This window comes from Neopelma chrysocephalum, unplaced genomic scaffold, assembly GCF_003984885.1.
Source record: "Neopelma chrysocephalum unplaced genomic scaffold, ASM398488v2 Primary Assembly neopelma1_121, whole genome shotgun sequence".
Taxonomy (NCBI): domain Eukaryota; kingdom Metazoa; phylum Chordata; class Aves; order Passeriformes; family Pipridae; genus Neopelma; species Neopelma chrysocephalum.
In genome coordinates this window covers 1,441,465-1,459,220 of record NW_020897783.1, presented here as the reverse complement: position 1 = coordinate 1,459,220, position 17,756 = coordinate 1,441,465, and the positions used below count along the sequence as shown (strand labels likewise).

General features: G+C 43.1%; 1 protein-coding gene across 1 annotated transcript in view; it reads left to right on the top strand.

The window, feature by feature from the left end:
- Positions 1-790: 790 nt before the first annotated feature.
- The window catches only part of TSHZ3 (teashirt zinc finger homeobox 3), a 63,486-nt gene continuing 46,520 nt past the window's right edge, over positions 791-17,756 (top strand). The window contains exon 1 of the mRNA XM_027697664.1: positions 791-1,034. Within this exon, the coding sequence (XP_027553465.1) occupies positions 995-1,034 (40 nt within the window). The 5' untranslated portion in view covers positions 791-994. The remainder of the gene's footprint in view (positions 1,035-17,756) is intronic.

The window sequence follows — 17,756 nt, the reverse complement described above, 5'->3', positions numbered from 1 at the left end:
GCCGGCGGGCGCGATGTGCCGGGCGGCGCGGAGCGGAGCGGAGCCGGGCTGTGCTGTCACCGCGCGGGGCGGCCGGGATGGAGCGGCGGGGCCGGGCCCTCCTCGCCGCGGGGGGGGTCCCGTGCCCCGGCGCGGCGGGGGGCGGTGGGCGCGGGGACTCTGGCGGGGAACGGGTGCGCGCGGGGGCGGAAAGGGAAGGGCTGCGGGAACGGAGCGGGGCGAGCGGCGCGGAACCCTGGGCTGCCCTGCCCTGCCCTGCCCGGCGAGCCGCGGGCGGCTCTGGGGACCGGCGCCGGCGGCGGGCGAAGTTGGGCGGCGGAGGGGGCACGGCGAGGGGGTCGCCCCGGGCAGCCCCTCGCCCGCCCCCGTGCCCGGTCCGCGGGCGATGCGCGCACAGGGAAGGCGCGGCCCGGGGCGGGCGGCGGCGGTGCCCCGCTCCCCCTCGGCGGAGCAGTTTGAGTGACACCGCGATCATCTCGTTTCCCTTCAAGCTTCGCCTGTTGCCGCCGCCGCCGCTCCAGCGCCGAGCCGGGAGCCGGGAGTGGAGAGCGCAGGCTGAGGCTCCGCCGGCTCCGGCCAAGAGATCCCCCGTCTTTATGCCGTGATCTCCCAGCCCGGCCAGGCACCGGGGGCGCAGGGCGGGGTGGGGGGGACTGCGGGCTCTCCCCAGCCCTCCCGCCCGCACACCTCTTCGGGGGGCTTCCCCTCCTCCTTCCTCCGGGGCGATTTGTCAAACTTCCCCCCTCTTCTGCCAGCAGCAGCAGCAGCAGCAGCAGCAGCAGGGCTGTCCTCTCCTCTGTGCCGCCTCCTCCTCCGCCGCCGCCGCCTCCTCCTCCTACTCGGCATCGTGTATGCACAGCAACAAAAAATATATCCCCGACCCAGCCCTCGCGCCGAGGCTGGAGCAGCTCACCGGATCTCTGGGGCTGAGGCAACTCTTCCCACCCCCGCGCCCCGGCTGCCCCCCCCCGCCGGCGCCCGCAGGAGCCCAGCAATGCCGAGGAGGAAGCAGCAAGCGCCCCGGCGCGCAGCAGGTACGAGAGCCGCTTCCCTTCCTTCCCTTCTCTCCCTTCCCTCCGCGGCCGCTGGCTTCTCCTCCCGCTTCCCTCCGTCTCTTTCATAACCGGCTCCCGGCGGGCTGAGCCGCCGCTCCGCGCCGCGCTCCTGCCCCGCTGCCCGCCGGTGCCGGGGGCTTTGCTGAGCAACTCTCGGACTGGAGGCACAGCGCCGGGGCGGGGGGGACTGGGGGTATTTTATTTTATTTTGTTTGCTTGGGTGGGGGCGTATGAAAGCCCTTTCCCCACTTTGGTGCCCACTTTGATTTATTCCGAACTCTGCCATCGCCCGGGCTCGGTTCTGGGGCAACACGCAGTCAGGGGCAGGCGGGTGTGTGCGGGCACACAGTGCACGGGCACGTATGGTCGGTGTGACTCCGGGGCTGGGGGAAGCAAGGAGGCGAGTTTTGTTCATTTCCAGCCCGTACTTTGGCACCTACTTCGCTTTTCTCCCTCGTATTCTTCGTTCTTCTACATCCCGTTCCCTAACAGGCAAATGGTTTGTGAAAGCCAGGGAAAATACTCTTTCTAATTCATTTTTTTTAAATTCCTGTAAAAAAGAGATAGGGTATGTGTAAATACATGGCACGCTGCGAATGAAGTGTCAGGGACAAAGTGATTTGGAAGGTCTGCAGTGTTACTTGAAGATCCAAGCCCAGAACTGGTTCCTTTCCCCAACTTTTATCTTTTTCTCTCCTCCCCTTGTACTGCACTGGAGATGTCTCTGCCGGACAGACAGATCCGCCTAGTTGGTCACTTTCTTTGGTAGCCTCTTCTGTTAATCCTATTGATTTCTTATTAATGAGTCCAGATGAGAAGCTGCAAAGTAAACCCAAGGAAAAAAAAGGAGAAAGGTCTGTGTATTGTCAAATGACTGGCAAATGTTTCTTTACAATTTCCTCCATATTTTTTTTTCTTTTTAGAAATACTTTTCTAGGCGTTGTGCTGGTGAGGTTTTTTGTTTGTTTGGTTTGTTTTTCTTTTGCCAGAAATGTCAACTCCTGTTAAACTTAAGCAGTATTTTTTGGAAAAGCCAAATTGAAAAGAAAACAGCAAAAGAAAAGCCCCACATAATTTTACAGTAATCCTTAGTTGGGGATATGTGGGCTGGAAAAGGTTTCCTTGGCCTGTTGCCATCCTTGATTTGATGTCTGATTGATCGCCTGTCATCTGGCAGCCTTTGATCTATTCATTCCCGATAAACATCAATAAATCACTTGCCATGGTAACGCCAGACTCGGTGACGTCACACGTGGCCTGTCAACTCTCTGTTAGTGCAAGTTGAGGGGCTCCTGGCGAGCGGTGCCACCGAGCCACATGGCCCAGGGCTGGCGGAGGTGCAGGCACAGGGCTGGGGCTGGTGAGGGGCAGCTTTGGGGGGGCCAGGGTGAAAGAGCCCTGAGAGACCGGTGTGGAAGTTTTCCAGGGGCTCTGGCAGCATAACTGGCAGCGCAGTTGTGGTTGTGCTTAGGACAACTTGGAGCAGGTAGTCCCTGCAGCTTGGTGTAGGGTGTTGTTAGAAAACAGGCGCCCAGAAATGTGACGGTGCTTTCACACTGCTCTGACAACTTCTGCGAGTGGTGTGGTTTGAATTTAGTAAACAGCAAGGGGCTCGGGCAGTAATACAAATTGTAAGTAACGATGTCCACGTTTCCTTTCTTCTCTTCTCTGACATACACATGTGTTCAGCTCGTACTTTTGAGGCAGAGAAATAGATTTCCCAGCAGTCTTACTTCATTTACAAACAGCCAGAAAGTTTGGAAAGTTTCACAGTACTGTAGTGATACAATCTAGCAAACAATATCATAGCCAAACACTTCATGATAATATTTTGTATTTCTGGCCTGTGTCATCAAATAACCATTAAAAAAAATAAGAAGGTGAACTTTTCCTAATACTTGGGAAATTCTATTTTGTAACATGAGTTTAATTCTGCAAAATCTGTCTCTTCTGTGTATTTGATACATTCGACTCTGCTGTATGCTGGGCACTCCATAGTGCCATAGGAAGAAAATGTTTCTGCACTAAACACACATTCTGAGGTATCTTTCTCTCCCTGTACCACTCTCTCTCTCTCCCTCCTTTCTCAAGTGAATCATCCATGATGTGCGATCTATCTTTCATATTTAGCAGAAGTGTAATCTCTTTAAACTTTTAGCTTTTTGATAGCCACATTAAAAATTTAGTATTGTGTATAATTGCTTCCCACTGAGATGCTGTTTTATTGGGCACATTGGAAATGTTACTTTTTCTAATAGCAGTAGAAGCAAAGGCTTATTTTTTAACACCTTAAAAAACAGCTAAGAAATAACAGGTTAGTTAAGAAATATTCATTACAAAAACTTGACTGCAGGACTAATAGGAGATGGAAGAATGGTTTTGCTCTATCAAAATGACCCGTCAAAACGACTTTGTTTCATATTTGATTTAATTGTCTCTCTCCTGACAGGCACATTCATCAATAGCTTAATGGTCAATCAGAAGTTGGCAGAGTGAGTGCTTTCATTCTTTCCCATACACTAGCTTTGGCTTTACTTTATCAAAATGCCTCTGCCTAATGGATATGGGGGATGTAGAATGACTGAAGGGCTACTTATTTGACAAGAGTGAAAAAACAAGAACATTTATGCTGTTGATAAGTGCATGAAGATAAATAAGTGAGCTGTATGAGGCGTTTTATTTTAAGACAGAAGAAACTTACTTTTTTTTTCCCCTTTTTGGCTTGAGAGCTGCGAGTTATAAGGTTCATGACTGCTTTTGTGGCATACTGAGAGTGATGACAAATTGATTGCTTGGTACTGAGAGAGAAAAAAAGGTGGTGGTGGGGGGAGAATTAAAGATGTCTGCTGATTGGTAACTCAGGAAATCCAGTCCCCAGCAACCTTGAGAATACTCGAGAATTTTTTTTCTCCAAACTGAAAGGTCCGCTCAGCCATAAAAAAAGAAAAGTTGTTTTGCCAGCTTCATTAGTGTTCACCTAATTAGCTGTAAACCTGATGGATTCCTGACAGCTTTAATGATTGGAGATGACAAGCTCCACGCAGTGTCATCCAGCAGAATTAGGTTTGCAGCTAGTTTGATGTAATCAAGTTGATATTACACAGTCCTGGTTGCCTTTAGTTGTGCATTAACTCAATTTTCTGCTGCAGGTGACAAATGGGCTTTGGTACCTGGATAATCATGTCATAGGAATTAGGGCCCTTTTAATGGTCTGGAGTAGAATAACAACAACAAAGAACTCTCAGCAGCACAGAGCTCGCAGACATAACAGACAGGTGCACAAATTCTTTATGTCTAGCCCAAGTGTTAACACCACACTGTGGAAGACTAAAGCTGTCTATGAGAATCAAGAATCTGTAAAAATGATAATTTCACTTTGTTTGCTTAGAGACTCGGGTGAATATCGTAGATAAATTTGGGAAGAAGATTCAGGGACTGCAATTTTATTCCTCACCTGTTAAAGTGAGAAGATAGTCAGAACTGCTGCTCCAAAGACTTCTGTCATTTAAGTCAGGAGGAAGAAGGTATTTACTAGTTAGAAGCTACTGTCTGGAGAAGCTAAGGTACTGTATTAATAGAGGCCAGTCTTGTTCATGCAAACAGTAATTATCTATCCTTAAATTATAGCTTTCACTCGCAGCTTTTTTAGAAAGCTATTTAAAAGATCAAGAAAATGTACTTCCTACTGACACAAACAGCTTAATATATATTTTGTATACGTATCTTCTGGGGAGGGATTGGGAACTAATGATTTGTTGGGATCTCATTTACTTTGCTTATTTATTTTAAAATTGAATAAAACAGTAAGACCCAGACAACTGCACAGAGTTTTCAAGCCTCTGGAAACAAACAAACAAACAAACCTGGGTCTAAGGTATTTTTTATTTTCTATGTAGTATGCTTTAAACCTTAGCTGCCTGCTTTTTAGGCTCTTTACAACTTCTGTGCTTACATTCAAAAGATGCACCTGGTCAGTGTGGACACTGAAATACACGGAATTGATTTCTCAGAGTCGAGGAGCACTTACAGTTCTCAGGGACTTCAGTGCTTCTGCCAGTTCTCAGCACCTCCGGAGCAGGGCTGGGGGTGTGCCACAGAAAACAGATGCAAGATGGCACGCAGGTTGTGCCACCAGATTTCCAGGCAGCTCTGACTTCAGGAACTTGAATGCTCGCTTTAATTTATGGGAATTGCTTGCAACTACATACATACCCCAAAAGTAAATGTAGCGATAAAGTAGACTACCTATAAAGGTACTTGCAGTGTCAGCCCTTGGTATGTTATTTGCCTCCAAACCTGCCACATATTTCTCTGTTGGACAGAGATTCTTCCTAGCAGCAAGCTGACAAAATGATTAGTTATGGCTGTCCTCTGCTTTTTTTTTTTCCCTTTTTTTTTTTCCCCTGAAAAGTGTAAAAAAAAAATAAAAAAAAAAAAAAAAAAAGAAAAAGGGGCATAAAAATAAAAAGGCTTGATAGATTCCCCTGAATATCCGCCTGGAAAACAGAATTTTCCAGAATCAGCTGCCATTTCTCCCATTAGCTTGACAGCTGTCAATTAGGGCTTCAGTGCTCTCCTGGGCCACAGTTTATTGCGTGCGGTTGATGTTGTCATTTTGTTCTCGGTTTTGCCTTGAGCACTATCATGAGCAGGAGTGAAATAGTCAATAACTGATGTATCAGCAGTTATTTCTTAAATTGGCTTACAAGTCTGCATTTTTCCTCTTTTTACTAAAGATTGTTTTGTAAAGTGATTAGAATGAATTGTGACTGCTGCAGGGTTATGGGAAATGCAGTGAAGCTAGGGTGAGTTAGCAGGATTAGAGTGGGTCCTTTTTGTCAGCCCTGCTTCCAGGATTAGTGGAAACTGTATAGAAAAGATCACCTTCAGGGTGAAGTGTGGGGTACATTTTTAAGCGTGCTACGTGCACGCTTGTGCAGAAACATATGGTAGTACAGAGTGAATGAAAAGAAACAATTTGCCAGGACGTAAAGTAACCTACGTGTTATCTTTGTGAACAAACCTTGGCACTGCTGGTTTTACGGTGGAGTAATCCATATTTTAATCCAGTGTCATGACCATTTCCTGGAGAATCCAAGTACAGATTGTCAAATTTTAACACAGCCCTGTTTTCAAGATGCTGCTAGTAGATCAGGTATTCAGATGCCTGAAGTGTTGCATTGTCAAGGAGGAGTGTATGTGTGTGTATGGTTATGATACAACACCAAAAATAACATAGTTGCTGAGCAATCGTGTGTTATCTTATCTATGAAATACTTCAGCATCATTTACTAAACAATCTACCTCAGGTGTTTTAGTCTGATTTTTTTTTTCCTCTTCTCTGTGTGTTTGGTATTTTTTTTTAAATTTAGTTACGCCCAAATTGTGGTTTATCAGCCTTAAGTTAAAAATGAAAGGTGAATACAATATATTGTATTTGGTAACAATGATATGGACTGGTACATCCAGACAGATAATATGCAGTTGTAATTAGAGTGAATAGACAGGCATTCATTTTTAAATTCTTTGACACATGCATAAAATAGTCATATAATAAGATAAGATGACAATTTTATGTTAGGTTGATAAAGTGTCCCGATACATGCATTTAAATGTCTGTAAGCCTTTTTTTATCCAGACAGATTAATTCTAGTTTCCAGCATTTGCAGTTAGACATTAAATTAATTTTAAAAATCCCACTAAACAATGGATGTGTTGCTTTTTGTGTGTGTGTGTGTGTGTCATTACCTAAAGCAGGAGGATTGAAAAAATTTGTGCAATTGATTTTTCTTGATTTCAACATTAAAAAAAAAAAGGCATGAAAATTGGCTCAAAGGATTTAAAGCATAGTCCACAAGAGATTGTATTGTAGTTTTCTTGAGTATAATAATGCGGAATAGAACATTGTCAGAGCTTGAAATTGTTTGTTACCATTTTCATAAAAAGAACTGAAAGAGTTGAAATGAGTAGGGCTTAATTTCAGAGACTGCGAGATTCATCCTACTGCATTTGCCTGATTTTGCGCCTGAAAGATATTTTGGTCATCTCAGCAGAGAGCCAATCTGCAGAATTTAAACACTTCTCATTGCAGGCATCAACTTTAAGATATTTCTTAAAAAATGTTCAAAGGGATTTTTTTTCCCCGGGGGCGGAGGCAGAGTGGGGAAAGAGTTACCAGAGGATCATAAAATATCTGAAAGCTCTTTGCCAATGCCGTTACCTGGCCTCTTCGGGCAGTGAAGAGGCAACTCTTCAAGAATAATCTAAGTTCGTATTTTAGACTTAATTATAAATTATTAATTAACTCTGTCAGGACACATGTTATTAATTATGACTCTCTTTTCTTCATCCAGAGCAGCTGTTGGGAATCGCATAAGTTGACTGTATTTGTTGGTGTGGGAGTTTACCAGTGAAGAGCCCTCCATGCCCAGCCTGCCTTACCTCCAGCTCCCATCCCCTTCCTCCTGGGCGCCGCTGCCGGGCAGCAAAGCCTGGCAGCGCTTGGGATTCCTACAAGTGTTGGGGCGATCCAGTGCGCTCGCAATTAGTGAACATTGTTCCTGGGGTGGTTTTTAGGTCCTGTCCGTAAACAATTCCTGTTTCAGCGAGCCTGTGTGGTGGTGGGGAGGCGGGAAGGGCAGCGGCCAAACCTGAGCGAGGGGGAAGCCAGGCAGTTTCCGTGCCCTTCCGCCAAACTCCCGCCAAACTTCACACGCTGTCGTAGAGGAGGGAGCTGTTTCATTATTCGTTTGGAATGATCCAAATTCATTTACTTCTGATATTTCCATCATTAAATTGAGCCCTCTGTTTCAGTTTCTCATGTGTTCTTTGCGGAATGCATGTTGCATAAAATAGGCAATTTTTAATGAACAATTTAATGTAAATGGGTTCTGAATTTAAATTAATATTAATGAAGCTTTGACTGAATTTATTTTGCATACGTAAAGGCTTGTAACTCTTTCACCCATACACTCTTGTCTTTATGTACTAACACATTGGTTAGGTGAGTTGGCTAGTTTCCATATTTCGTGATTAAAAAACTTTAATGGATTTTACATGGATATTTGTGCTAGTGCAGCTTTACGCAGGTTAGTATCGCTATTAAAAATGTATCTGCCTTGATATTCAGATTTTTGTAGTTAACATTTTACTGTGTTACGCCACCGTTTCTCTACATTTCTTTTTACTTTGGTTTCGCCTTTATGCTTAAAGAAAAAATTATTCCAACAATAGTCACCACAGTCAAGATGTTTTCTTTCTTTGGCTTACCTCTAATGCATTATGTATTTAGGAATGATGGGATGTTCTGTAATTAATTCTGTTAGATGTAATTGCTATAATCACTTTGATGCTACACATAATAAAAGTAATATGGTAAGCATATGAAAAAATATAAACACCTTATTGTAACAGTTTCTGTAAAATTCTTTTAAAAATCTTGTTTGGAGCGGAACCTCCGCTTCTGTATTTTGTCAAAGCTAAGATTTTTTTTTTTTTTAAGTACATTACTTAGTAAATGAATTAATTTTAGATATTGAAAAGATTTTGACTGGCAGGTTGTCTTGTATGTGCACATGTATATCCCTGGCTCTTTGCACTATTAAGGATGTAGTTCATTAAGAAGCCAATCTTCAGCGTGGCTACAAGTGAGACATAAATATCACTATGTATCCCATGAAATAAGAGACAAATATATACATTATATCAAAGTCCAGGACATAGGAAATAACACAGGAATGGTATTGTGGAGTGGAAAGCTTCTTTGTAGCTTTGTAGCAAAATTATGGGAAATATAAAATGTATGAAGGGTAGCATGTAACTAGAGAGGGAGTTTTTCAGGCATGGTCCCAAGTGAGAAAAAGACTATGGAAGGTGATGTCCCTCCCCCTGCCTTTTTTTTTTTTTTTAACAAGTAGCTTTGAGTTATTGTTTGCAAACACAGTTTTTGATAGAGAGGAAATGAAAAAAATATGTGCAATGGGTTAAGCTGTGTAGCTGATATCCTTGGTTCTGTACAAAAAAAATGTTAATATGGCCATAGCTCTTAATTAGTTGCACACCATACTTAATGCTGCAAAGGTCACTTGGTTTTATGGTCCAGCTTCGCGCATGAATTTGTATGTTTCCCCCCAAATTTGTATTTCTCTTTCATGTATTTTCTAAGCAATTGAGTGTGCAAATCGTGGTTAAAATGCAAACTAGAAACAAGATTAGACAAATACAGTCAGTGTGGACAAAGAAGAGGGTTGTATTTTTTTTGTTTTGTTTTGTTAACGTTATTTTCAAATAATGCACAGCCTTTGCGTGGCGAGCAGCAGTATTACATTTAACTTCTGTAAGCTGAACAAACAAACCCCGACCAACCTCTCGCTGGATTGTTCTGGGGAAGAACAGAACAGGGTGCTGTTTCTGAGTGTCTCTGGGACTGGGCTTGCTGCCGGCAGCCCTTTCCCTGCTAGGTCAAGCCTGTTGCTGGAGGGCCAGATCTCAGCAGGGGCCTCCAGGAGGCTTGGCGAGGCTGCTCCAGACTGGCAGCCATCAGTCATCCATCTGTGACACAGAGTCTGTTTTTGATGGCAGGGATGATAAAAGGCCTGGGAACTGTATAGGCCCTTGTAATCAGGGCCAGTGCTGACATCCTTCTCAACTTTGACAGCTTCTTCCTTTTCTCTCTTCACCGCCAAGACTGTCTCAACTGGATTTTTTTTCCTCTCTCTTGTTTCATGTACTTGATCAGTCTCAGATGCTGGGAATTATTTTTTTCTGGAGGGAGGGGGAGTGTTTCTTTTAGTTTGTGGGTTGGGCAGGTGTGAGAGGAAGTCTTTTTTTTTTTTTTTTTTTTTTTTTTTGTACTGTAGGCCTGTTGCTAATTAATGTTCCTCCATAAGATTCTGTCGGAGTTGAGTAATGTTTTTGATCTTTATGCCTGATAACTGCATACTTAATGAGATTTCAAAGCTGTGAGTGCAGCTCCCTACAATTATTGACAGATGCCTTTTCTTTGCCATTGGGTTCAGCTTCATAAATCCTCCTGCAGTAATGAGGTTCAGAAGTGCCACCCTGCCAGTGAGCTAATGAAAGAGGGGGGGAGGGAGGGAACAGCTCATGCCTGCCTGACACATTTTTTTCCTTTAAAATTTACTATGCAGATGTCAAGCTGTGGGACGATTACTTCAAACATGCTAATTTTTATCTTGCTTTTGTGTCAAGCCTGCATGCCATTTTTTCCCCCCAATAATAAATAAAAATAGAAACCTCAACCTATTTAAATTTTATCATGGATCATAACTATTGAAGACTTTGATATATGTGTGTTCTTTTGCAGTTTCCAGTCAGTGGAGCAGTTTTTTGAAATCCGAAGGGCAGAGGGAGGATAAAAAAAAAAGAGGGGGGGGGGGAAAGGCAGCAAGCTTCCTCGGCCGCACATCGGCCTGCCCTAACCGTGCACTTGAAACATCGGAGATTTCATTTTAGAGTTCTGAAACTAAATCCTGGTGGAGAATAGCCGCACCATGCCAAACAGTCGATTTCCTTTTCAGCAGAGCCATACATCACTGACCCACCCTTCCCTCCCGACAGAATGACATGTGTCATTTATCACCGGGCCCTGCCAGAGCGCGGGGGGTGTGCGGGGGCAGCTCCCGCTCCAGCACTGCTGGATGTGTTCCGCCGGCCGGCCGGGGAGAGGGACGGGAGTGCCGGGGTGTGCTGGGGGCACTGCCAGAGTGACTGAGGAGGTTATGTGCTTTCATATTATCTGCTAAGTCGCCTTGTTCAGCCCCCTGAAGATTTTCCCCTCCTGTTTTCTTTCTCTCTCACTCTCTTTTTATTTCCTTCTTTTCCCGCCCCCCCTTTTTTTTTAAGTTTGGCAGTTGGGACAAACTGGCTGACACGTATCATTCAAGCAGCACCAGCTTGCTGGGGGTTGTGTAAATGAATCTGGGAGCTCTTGGTTTCACATGATTCAAACGTGCATTATTGAAGATGGATGTTCCTTAAAAAAAGATTGATGATGGATATCAGGCTTATAGTGCCATTTATCATTTTGAATATTATTTAGACTTGCCGTGTAAAGCTGTAACTTGAGAGTTGGATGAGCTGGGACAGAATGGAGGCCTCGGCGTGCACGTTGTGATTGATGGCTTTGCTTTCTCATTGTTTGTTACCAGATACTCGCCGGTCATTACAGGAGTGCCTTACAATTGTTTTAGGGGCTGGATTTCCGTGTGTGGATGTGTGTGTTTTTGTACAACAGGGAGAGGGACGGGCAGAGGCAGAGTTAAGTTTTTAGTGAGAACATTTCAGTAATTGTAAAGAATGTAGACAAAGCCATGGCCCATGCAAGGGTACAGGCAGTCTTTTGCATGAATACAGAGACTTGCTGTGTGTAACACTAAAATATAAGCAGGACTGTAGCTGATACAGTGTAACATTGTCAGGCATTGCCAGTTACAGTACAAAATTGTGCTTGTGAACAGATTAACACAGTCCAGCTTCCTTTTGCTAACAAGATCCCCTTTTTTGGGGGTTTCATAATGGCAAAGAAAACAAAGTTCTAGGACATAATTATTTCAGCGTTTACATATTTCTTTTCCTCCCATCCTCTTCACCCAGGGTTGTGAATCTTTGAGTCTTGGTGTTTGCTCCCAAGTGTCCAGGATGCTCCTGGAGGGTGGATAGCCTGGTTGTGTAAGTACTGAGGGCAATCCCTTCCCTCTTCGAAGCACTTTTGCTGGAACCAGGACACCCCCACCTGCTGGAAGAATTAAGGAAACAGCTTTTTATAGGCAATTAGCTCTTTCCTTGGAAGCGCAGGCAGGGATTTTCAGGAGACAGACACTCCAACAATGGAGCAGCTTCAGCAAGAGGCAGTGCCAAAACTTCAGGTGCTGGGGTGTTCGTGCACAAGCATCTCCAGGCAAGTGCGATACCCAGCCCGGTTAAACTTGTTCTGAGTTGACAAACTATTGACTGTTCCTTGCCTGGCACATTGTACAAAAGTCAAGTGATTGACAGGAAGGGTAGGTAAAATTAGACAAGAATGACTTTGCTGGATCAGTTTTGAATTTGCACAGGTAGATGGTATTTCCTAAACACTGCTTGTCACAACAACTTTTTCTTTGATTGTGAGATGCCCTCCTAGCAAGTAGGAATTACAGCAAGCTTTAATAAACAATGTGCAGCATTTGAGTTAAAACATGTTTCTCAAAGCCAGCAATGACTTTATATGAGTTTTTTAGAAATTAGTTTTTCAGAAATCTAGTTTGTTATTCTTTCTACAAATTCACTTCCGTTTACTTTTGGTAAACTCAGTGGTCAAAAGTAATGAGAATTCAAGTTTATACACTTCATTCAAGTCCAACACCATGAAAAACTCTGAAAACACATAATATTTTCTGTGAAGCCTTCAACAGTAGAAGGTAAAACTTTGCTCTCCTACCCCTGCACTTGTGTAACACAGTAGGTAATTGAAGTACAAGTGCCAATTTGCTGGAACAATTGTAAACACACCTTGATACAAATGGCATCATTGCATTCTTACTGATTAGAAAACTTTGCTATTAATAGACACAAAGTCCATTTCAGGTGTAATTGGTAAGGAGCTGAGTGCACTCATGGGAAGAAACCTTGTTTTGTTTTTTGTTCGCTTTTATTCTTATCCCTTTTTTCAGTTTTATAGCTGGAGACATGATTTATTGCAGCCATCCATCTTTGGGGCTCATCCATCACATCCTGGTTGCTAGGCAATCATGGCAGCAGCTGTTTGCTTTGAATCAGACAGAAAAGTTGTCAATCATCAAAGGCAGGTGAATAGCATTAGAAACACGCTATTGTCAGACGGAATAATTAATCAAAGAGAGAAAAGATAATTAAAAAGATATGACCCTTGCAAGTACTTGCTCTGGGTTGCCTGGAAAAAAGAAAAACTGCCTGGTCTTTTCTAGACACTTAAGCAGCTGAGGGCTGATAAAATATGCACTCTGCAGTGCATAGTTTTTAATTAATTGAAAAAGGTTCAACATTCAAAGACGATGCTGGAGAAAAGTCTGATTACGAGCATAAGTAATATTTATTGTTTGCATGAAAGGCTTGACATGGAGTTCTAACTTTCTGTCACAAATCTCCTGCATGCTTGCACTAAGCCTCTTTCAGCTTCACTATCTTCCCTGGCAGTTACTAGAGTGTGCGGTTAGTCTGTCCAAGGCAGGGTCCTGCGGCTTTCATCCAGCCTTTTCATCCTGGGCCACCTTTTCAGTGTATTGTCTCATTTGCCATCCTGTACAGAGCTATTGGAGCTGCATGAGCTCTGCCATCAGCAGGGCAGGCAAAGCTCCACGAGTCGCAGTGTTGCTCTGTGTTGGTACAGGAAAGGTGTGGAGGCAGTACCTATCTCGTTTCCAATCAGCCTGTGGAATAACAGGCTCTTCTGAGCTGATTCATGAACTGGAGTTTTTGGAATTGTGTGCTGGAGTGATAAAAAGGCCACTACAAAGCCCAGTTTCCAACTCCTCTGAGTTTGGGTACCCTGGTAGTAGGTGCAGCAGAGGATGCCCAGCACAAGGAGTGCAGGAATGCGCTTCTGGGCAGTGCAGCGTTGACCAGTGTTTGCAAAATAGCTGGGCAGAGCTCGTACAGCACCAGCCTGCCAGCCAAGACTGGTGGGAGGGCAACAGCCACTCAGGAGCTGGGTGTCTGAGCCCATAATTTGTGATAATGGGATGACTTGTCATTGATTGTTGGGCAAAGTACTCATATAGTCCAAAAAACCCCAACTTCGATGTTTGTTCATGCTTAGAAGATATGTCTGTGGATACACCGATCATAGGAAACACAAGTGTGATGATTGCATTAGTAGAATCTCTTTTTAAAAAAAAAAATATTTTGTAAGTAGTGATGCAGAGGTGCCTGCCACACTCACCCTTTGTATTTTTTCATTTTTGATTTCATACTTCCTTTACCCTATTTTTGTGCTGTCAGAAGAACAAACCCACTACTTTTAATATCAAAACTAGATATTAGTGTTGATTATCAGCAAGATTTGCAAGGATACATGCTGTGAAATACTGGGAATTTAAATTGCAGAATGAAAATCATACACATCATTACTGCACACGCCACCCCTTTCACACTGGCTGATACCTTGGAGTGCTCTTTGCACAATTCTTTGCAGCAGTGTTACACAAGCAGCTCCTCTGCTAATTGTGTGTAGCCTGTATCACATTTTCTGCTCTCACACTGTTTCACTTGTAATCATTCCAGTATTTACTTAGAGGAGGAGAGAACACAGCTAAGAAGGAAACGGGGTACCATCTGAGTGCTGGGTATGACACATCTGCTGCATAGAGCTATTCTTCCAACACTGGGAGGAGGAAGCAGCTAACTTGGATGACTTGGAGAAATCTGTATCCTCAAGTAACATTTCATATTAGTGATTCCTCAGAACGTCATGTTCATCAAAGTTTGTGTGAGAAATAAAAAAAAACCTCTCTAAAAGCATAGTTCTGCATATTAGCATTAGCTTTAGAAATATCCTCTGCACACTGTGTGACCAAAGTCAGCATCCCCCTTGGCTAATAGCCCAGCACTTTTATGTAAAGTTAGGATGTTGTCTAGAGTTGCTGGTGTGTATTTTTTTAGTTGGACGAGCTTCCTTTTACTTCTGTATGTAATGATAATTCAGTCTGACATGTTACTGACATCTTTTGTCATAGGTGTGTGGGCCCTGTGACAGTGCAGGGCAAATGAGGGGATGTGTGTAAAGGAATGCTGTGCTTTCTCTAGCACGTTTCTGTGTGCTGAATAACTGTGGGATAGCCATGCCCACATGGGAAGTGACATGTTTATGGCTATAGAGCTCTTTCCTCCTTTGCTGGGAAGTGGATTTGTCTCCTTTTCACATATCAACACCTCTGATACCTTTTCAAGTATTTGCTGTATTTCAGACCTGCTGATCACCGTTTTATTTACTGGTAGGGGAACTGTGTCAGTAGTTCCCTAATGGAGGAATATATAGTGCTGACATCAAGCAAATGTTGGCTAAGAGACATATGGATAGATGGTTGTATGTTGGAATATAGGCAGCTATTGTTAGTCTCATAGTGATTTTTTAGCAGATTATGGATGAAGTTCCCTGTGATAATGTTTCCTTCTGCTAGTCAAATTGGAGTGCATCTTTTGCCTCTGATTTTTCCCAGTCTCTGTTCCATGCATGGTATTGAGGGAAGACAGAATAGCTATTCCCCATTTATAATATTTATTGATTCACAGGTGGAAGAAGTTGGACTCTACAGAAGGATTTTTTTGTCCTAGGCCCTTCTTCATCCTTCCCCAAGTACAGGTTGCTTTTGCACTTGTATAAAGAAAACTGTTTAGGAAGTTGAAATACCTTGGTACTGAACGTGCTAAAGCTGGATTGCCTTTTTGTTCATATGAAGTGAAAAATGGACAGAATATGTCAAACATTAGCACCGGCACAGATAGTAAACTGTTTTGCTTTAACTGGTGGAAGAATGTGCAAAGGGAGCTTAAAATAAACAGTCAAATAATAATCAGGCATTTGCCAGTGTTTAACTCGCTGTGTTAAGTAGATGTAGTACCTCAGTAGGAACCACTGAGTTACATGGTACGTGTATACTGAAAAAAATATCTTGAGGAAATATATGTAATGTGTGGGCTGAACTATGTCCTGTGCTTGGCTGAACTAAGTGTGCAATGCATCCCCCCACCCTGGCGCATACCCTGCCTAGTCCAGGCTCTTACACTTAGCTCTTTGACGGACAGTGCTCAGCTCTGTCCTCGCTCTGCGAGATCCAGGGTGTTTCTCACTGGCTTTAGAGTGAGCTATGTTCTTAAAGGATGGAGAATATGTGTTTCCTGCTGAAGATTTCAGAGATGAGAGAGACTTTTTATTCCACATTTTTAAGGTTAGTTGTCCTTTTTATTCCTTTCAGTGTCGCCTGCTGTTGCATCTTTTATATGCACGGTGATTTTAGGGTTTCAGTCCCACAAGCCTGTGCAGTGAAACAGAAATATTTCTTATCTTCAGTTTTCAGCTTGTCAGCAGTGTTCTTAAGAAAAGTCTTCTGCAAGCTAAACCTGAAGCTTGGAAGTTGTCCTGGTGTTCTCTAAGTGACCATCCTTCGGTATCCAAGCCACACTGCAGTGAAATGCATAAAATACATTTGTATGTACTTATATGTTGTAAAGTATGAAAACACCTTGTTTTATTCAGCATATTTTCTAGGATACCTCTTCAGAAATGACTGGGGTAAAAGATAATGGTTTTACTGTCATAGGTGCAAGATGACTAACTCGTGTCACCTGATAATCCAAGGGTAGAGCCAGATGGCCTTGGAGATAGGGAATCATCAGATAAAAGCCATCAGGCGGGGTACTACTTTTACTCTAATGCCTGGGGTAATTGTGTAGGAAGGAGCAGGGGTGGAAATGCCTTCAGGAGAAGGGAGAGGAAGGACTAGTGCCATGCAGAAGAAAAGACTGGTAGGTAGAGATCTGAACTGCTGTATGGTTCCCAAAATAGAAATAGCTGAACTCATGTGTTGCTCTCATTTGCTTACCTTCAAAATCCTGTATACACTGTGCTGTTGTTTTAGAGTTAAATGTGTGCTTTCCTTTCTGATACCCCCAAATCCCCTTGCAATTACCGTATTAATTTAGTTAGTTTGGGCATAAGAGTGCAATTCTGGTAACCACCTTAACCTGATGAGTAAAGAGGAGAGACATGAACTTGGTGGACTGGCTGGGTTGGACTTGTTGCAAATTTTATTGAAAGAATATTTGAAAAGTAGAAGGTAGAACTTGAGGCAGCAAAGATACCATGTGAGTGGGTTTTTTATATGTTGAAATGTATCATTTACCCAGGATACCTTGTCTTCCTTTGTTTTTGCTCTGGGCCTGCAATAAAATGCTTCCTATCTATATTAGTTAGCAAATAGTCCAATGTAATATATGAGAATAGTGGTGCATTATTTCCTCATGCTTATATGTTTTCTGTATAAAATATTCTAGCAGCAGTGAAATCTTGCTATGTGATTGCATTTCATTTCGAAATGGTTAGCTGAATAAGCAGGAGGACAAGCAAGCAGTAAGCTGAATGAAGGGAAAAGAAATAAAATTTTACAGCACATTCTTGTAGTAGGAGTGTGCAACACAAAACTGTGTGACTCAAATGCTCAATCTGGTCTTCATGATTAAGCAATAAACAAATTACAAAACAAAGTTATCGTCATTTAGAAACTTGTGCTCGTCGTGAAAAAGTGAAATATTTAACATTTCTCGAAGGAAAACATCTTTTGTTACTTGATGTTCACTGGTTGTGTTTTTTAGTTAACAAAACATAGAATTAAAAACTTTATAGACAGCAGACATTTTGTAAAGCCAATTTACTGAATGTTGATAAAGGAAGTGAAACAGTTAAGGTTTGTGATGAAAGGACTGTTGTGCTTTGTTGTAAGGACTGGGAGATACACTTAGGTTACACTTTATGTGAAGTAGTTTGCTTACTTTGCTTAAGTAGAAACGTTTTTGTGTGTTGCGTGTTTGTGTCATGCTTGATGTAATGGGATGTTAATCCAGGAGTGGGTCTCCTTGGCAGCAGTAGTGCAAACATATAATAATGCTAACACTGTGGAGCCCCCCAGATTTTGCTGTTACATCCAGCAGAGATGTCCCTGAGTGGGG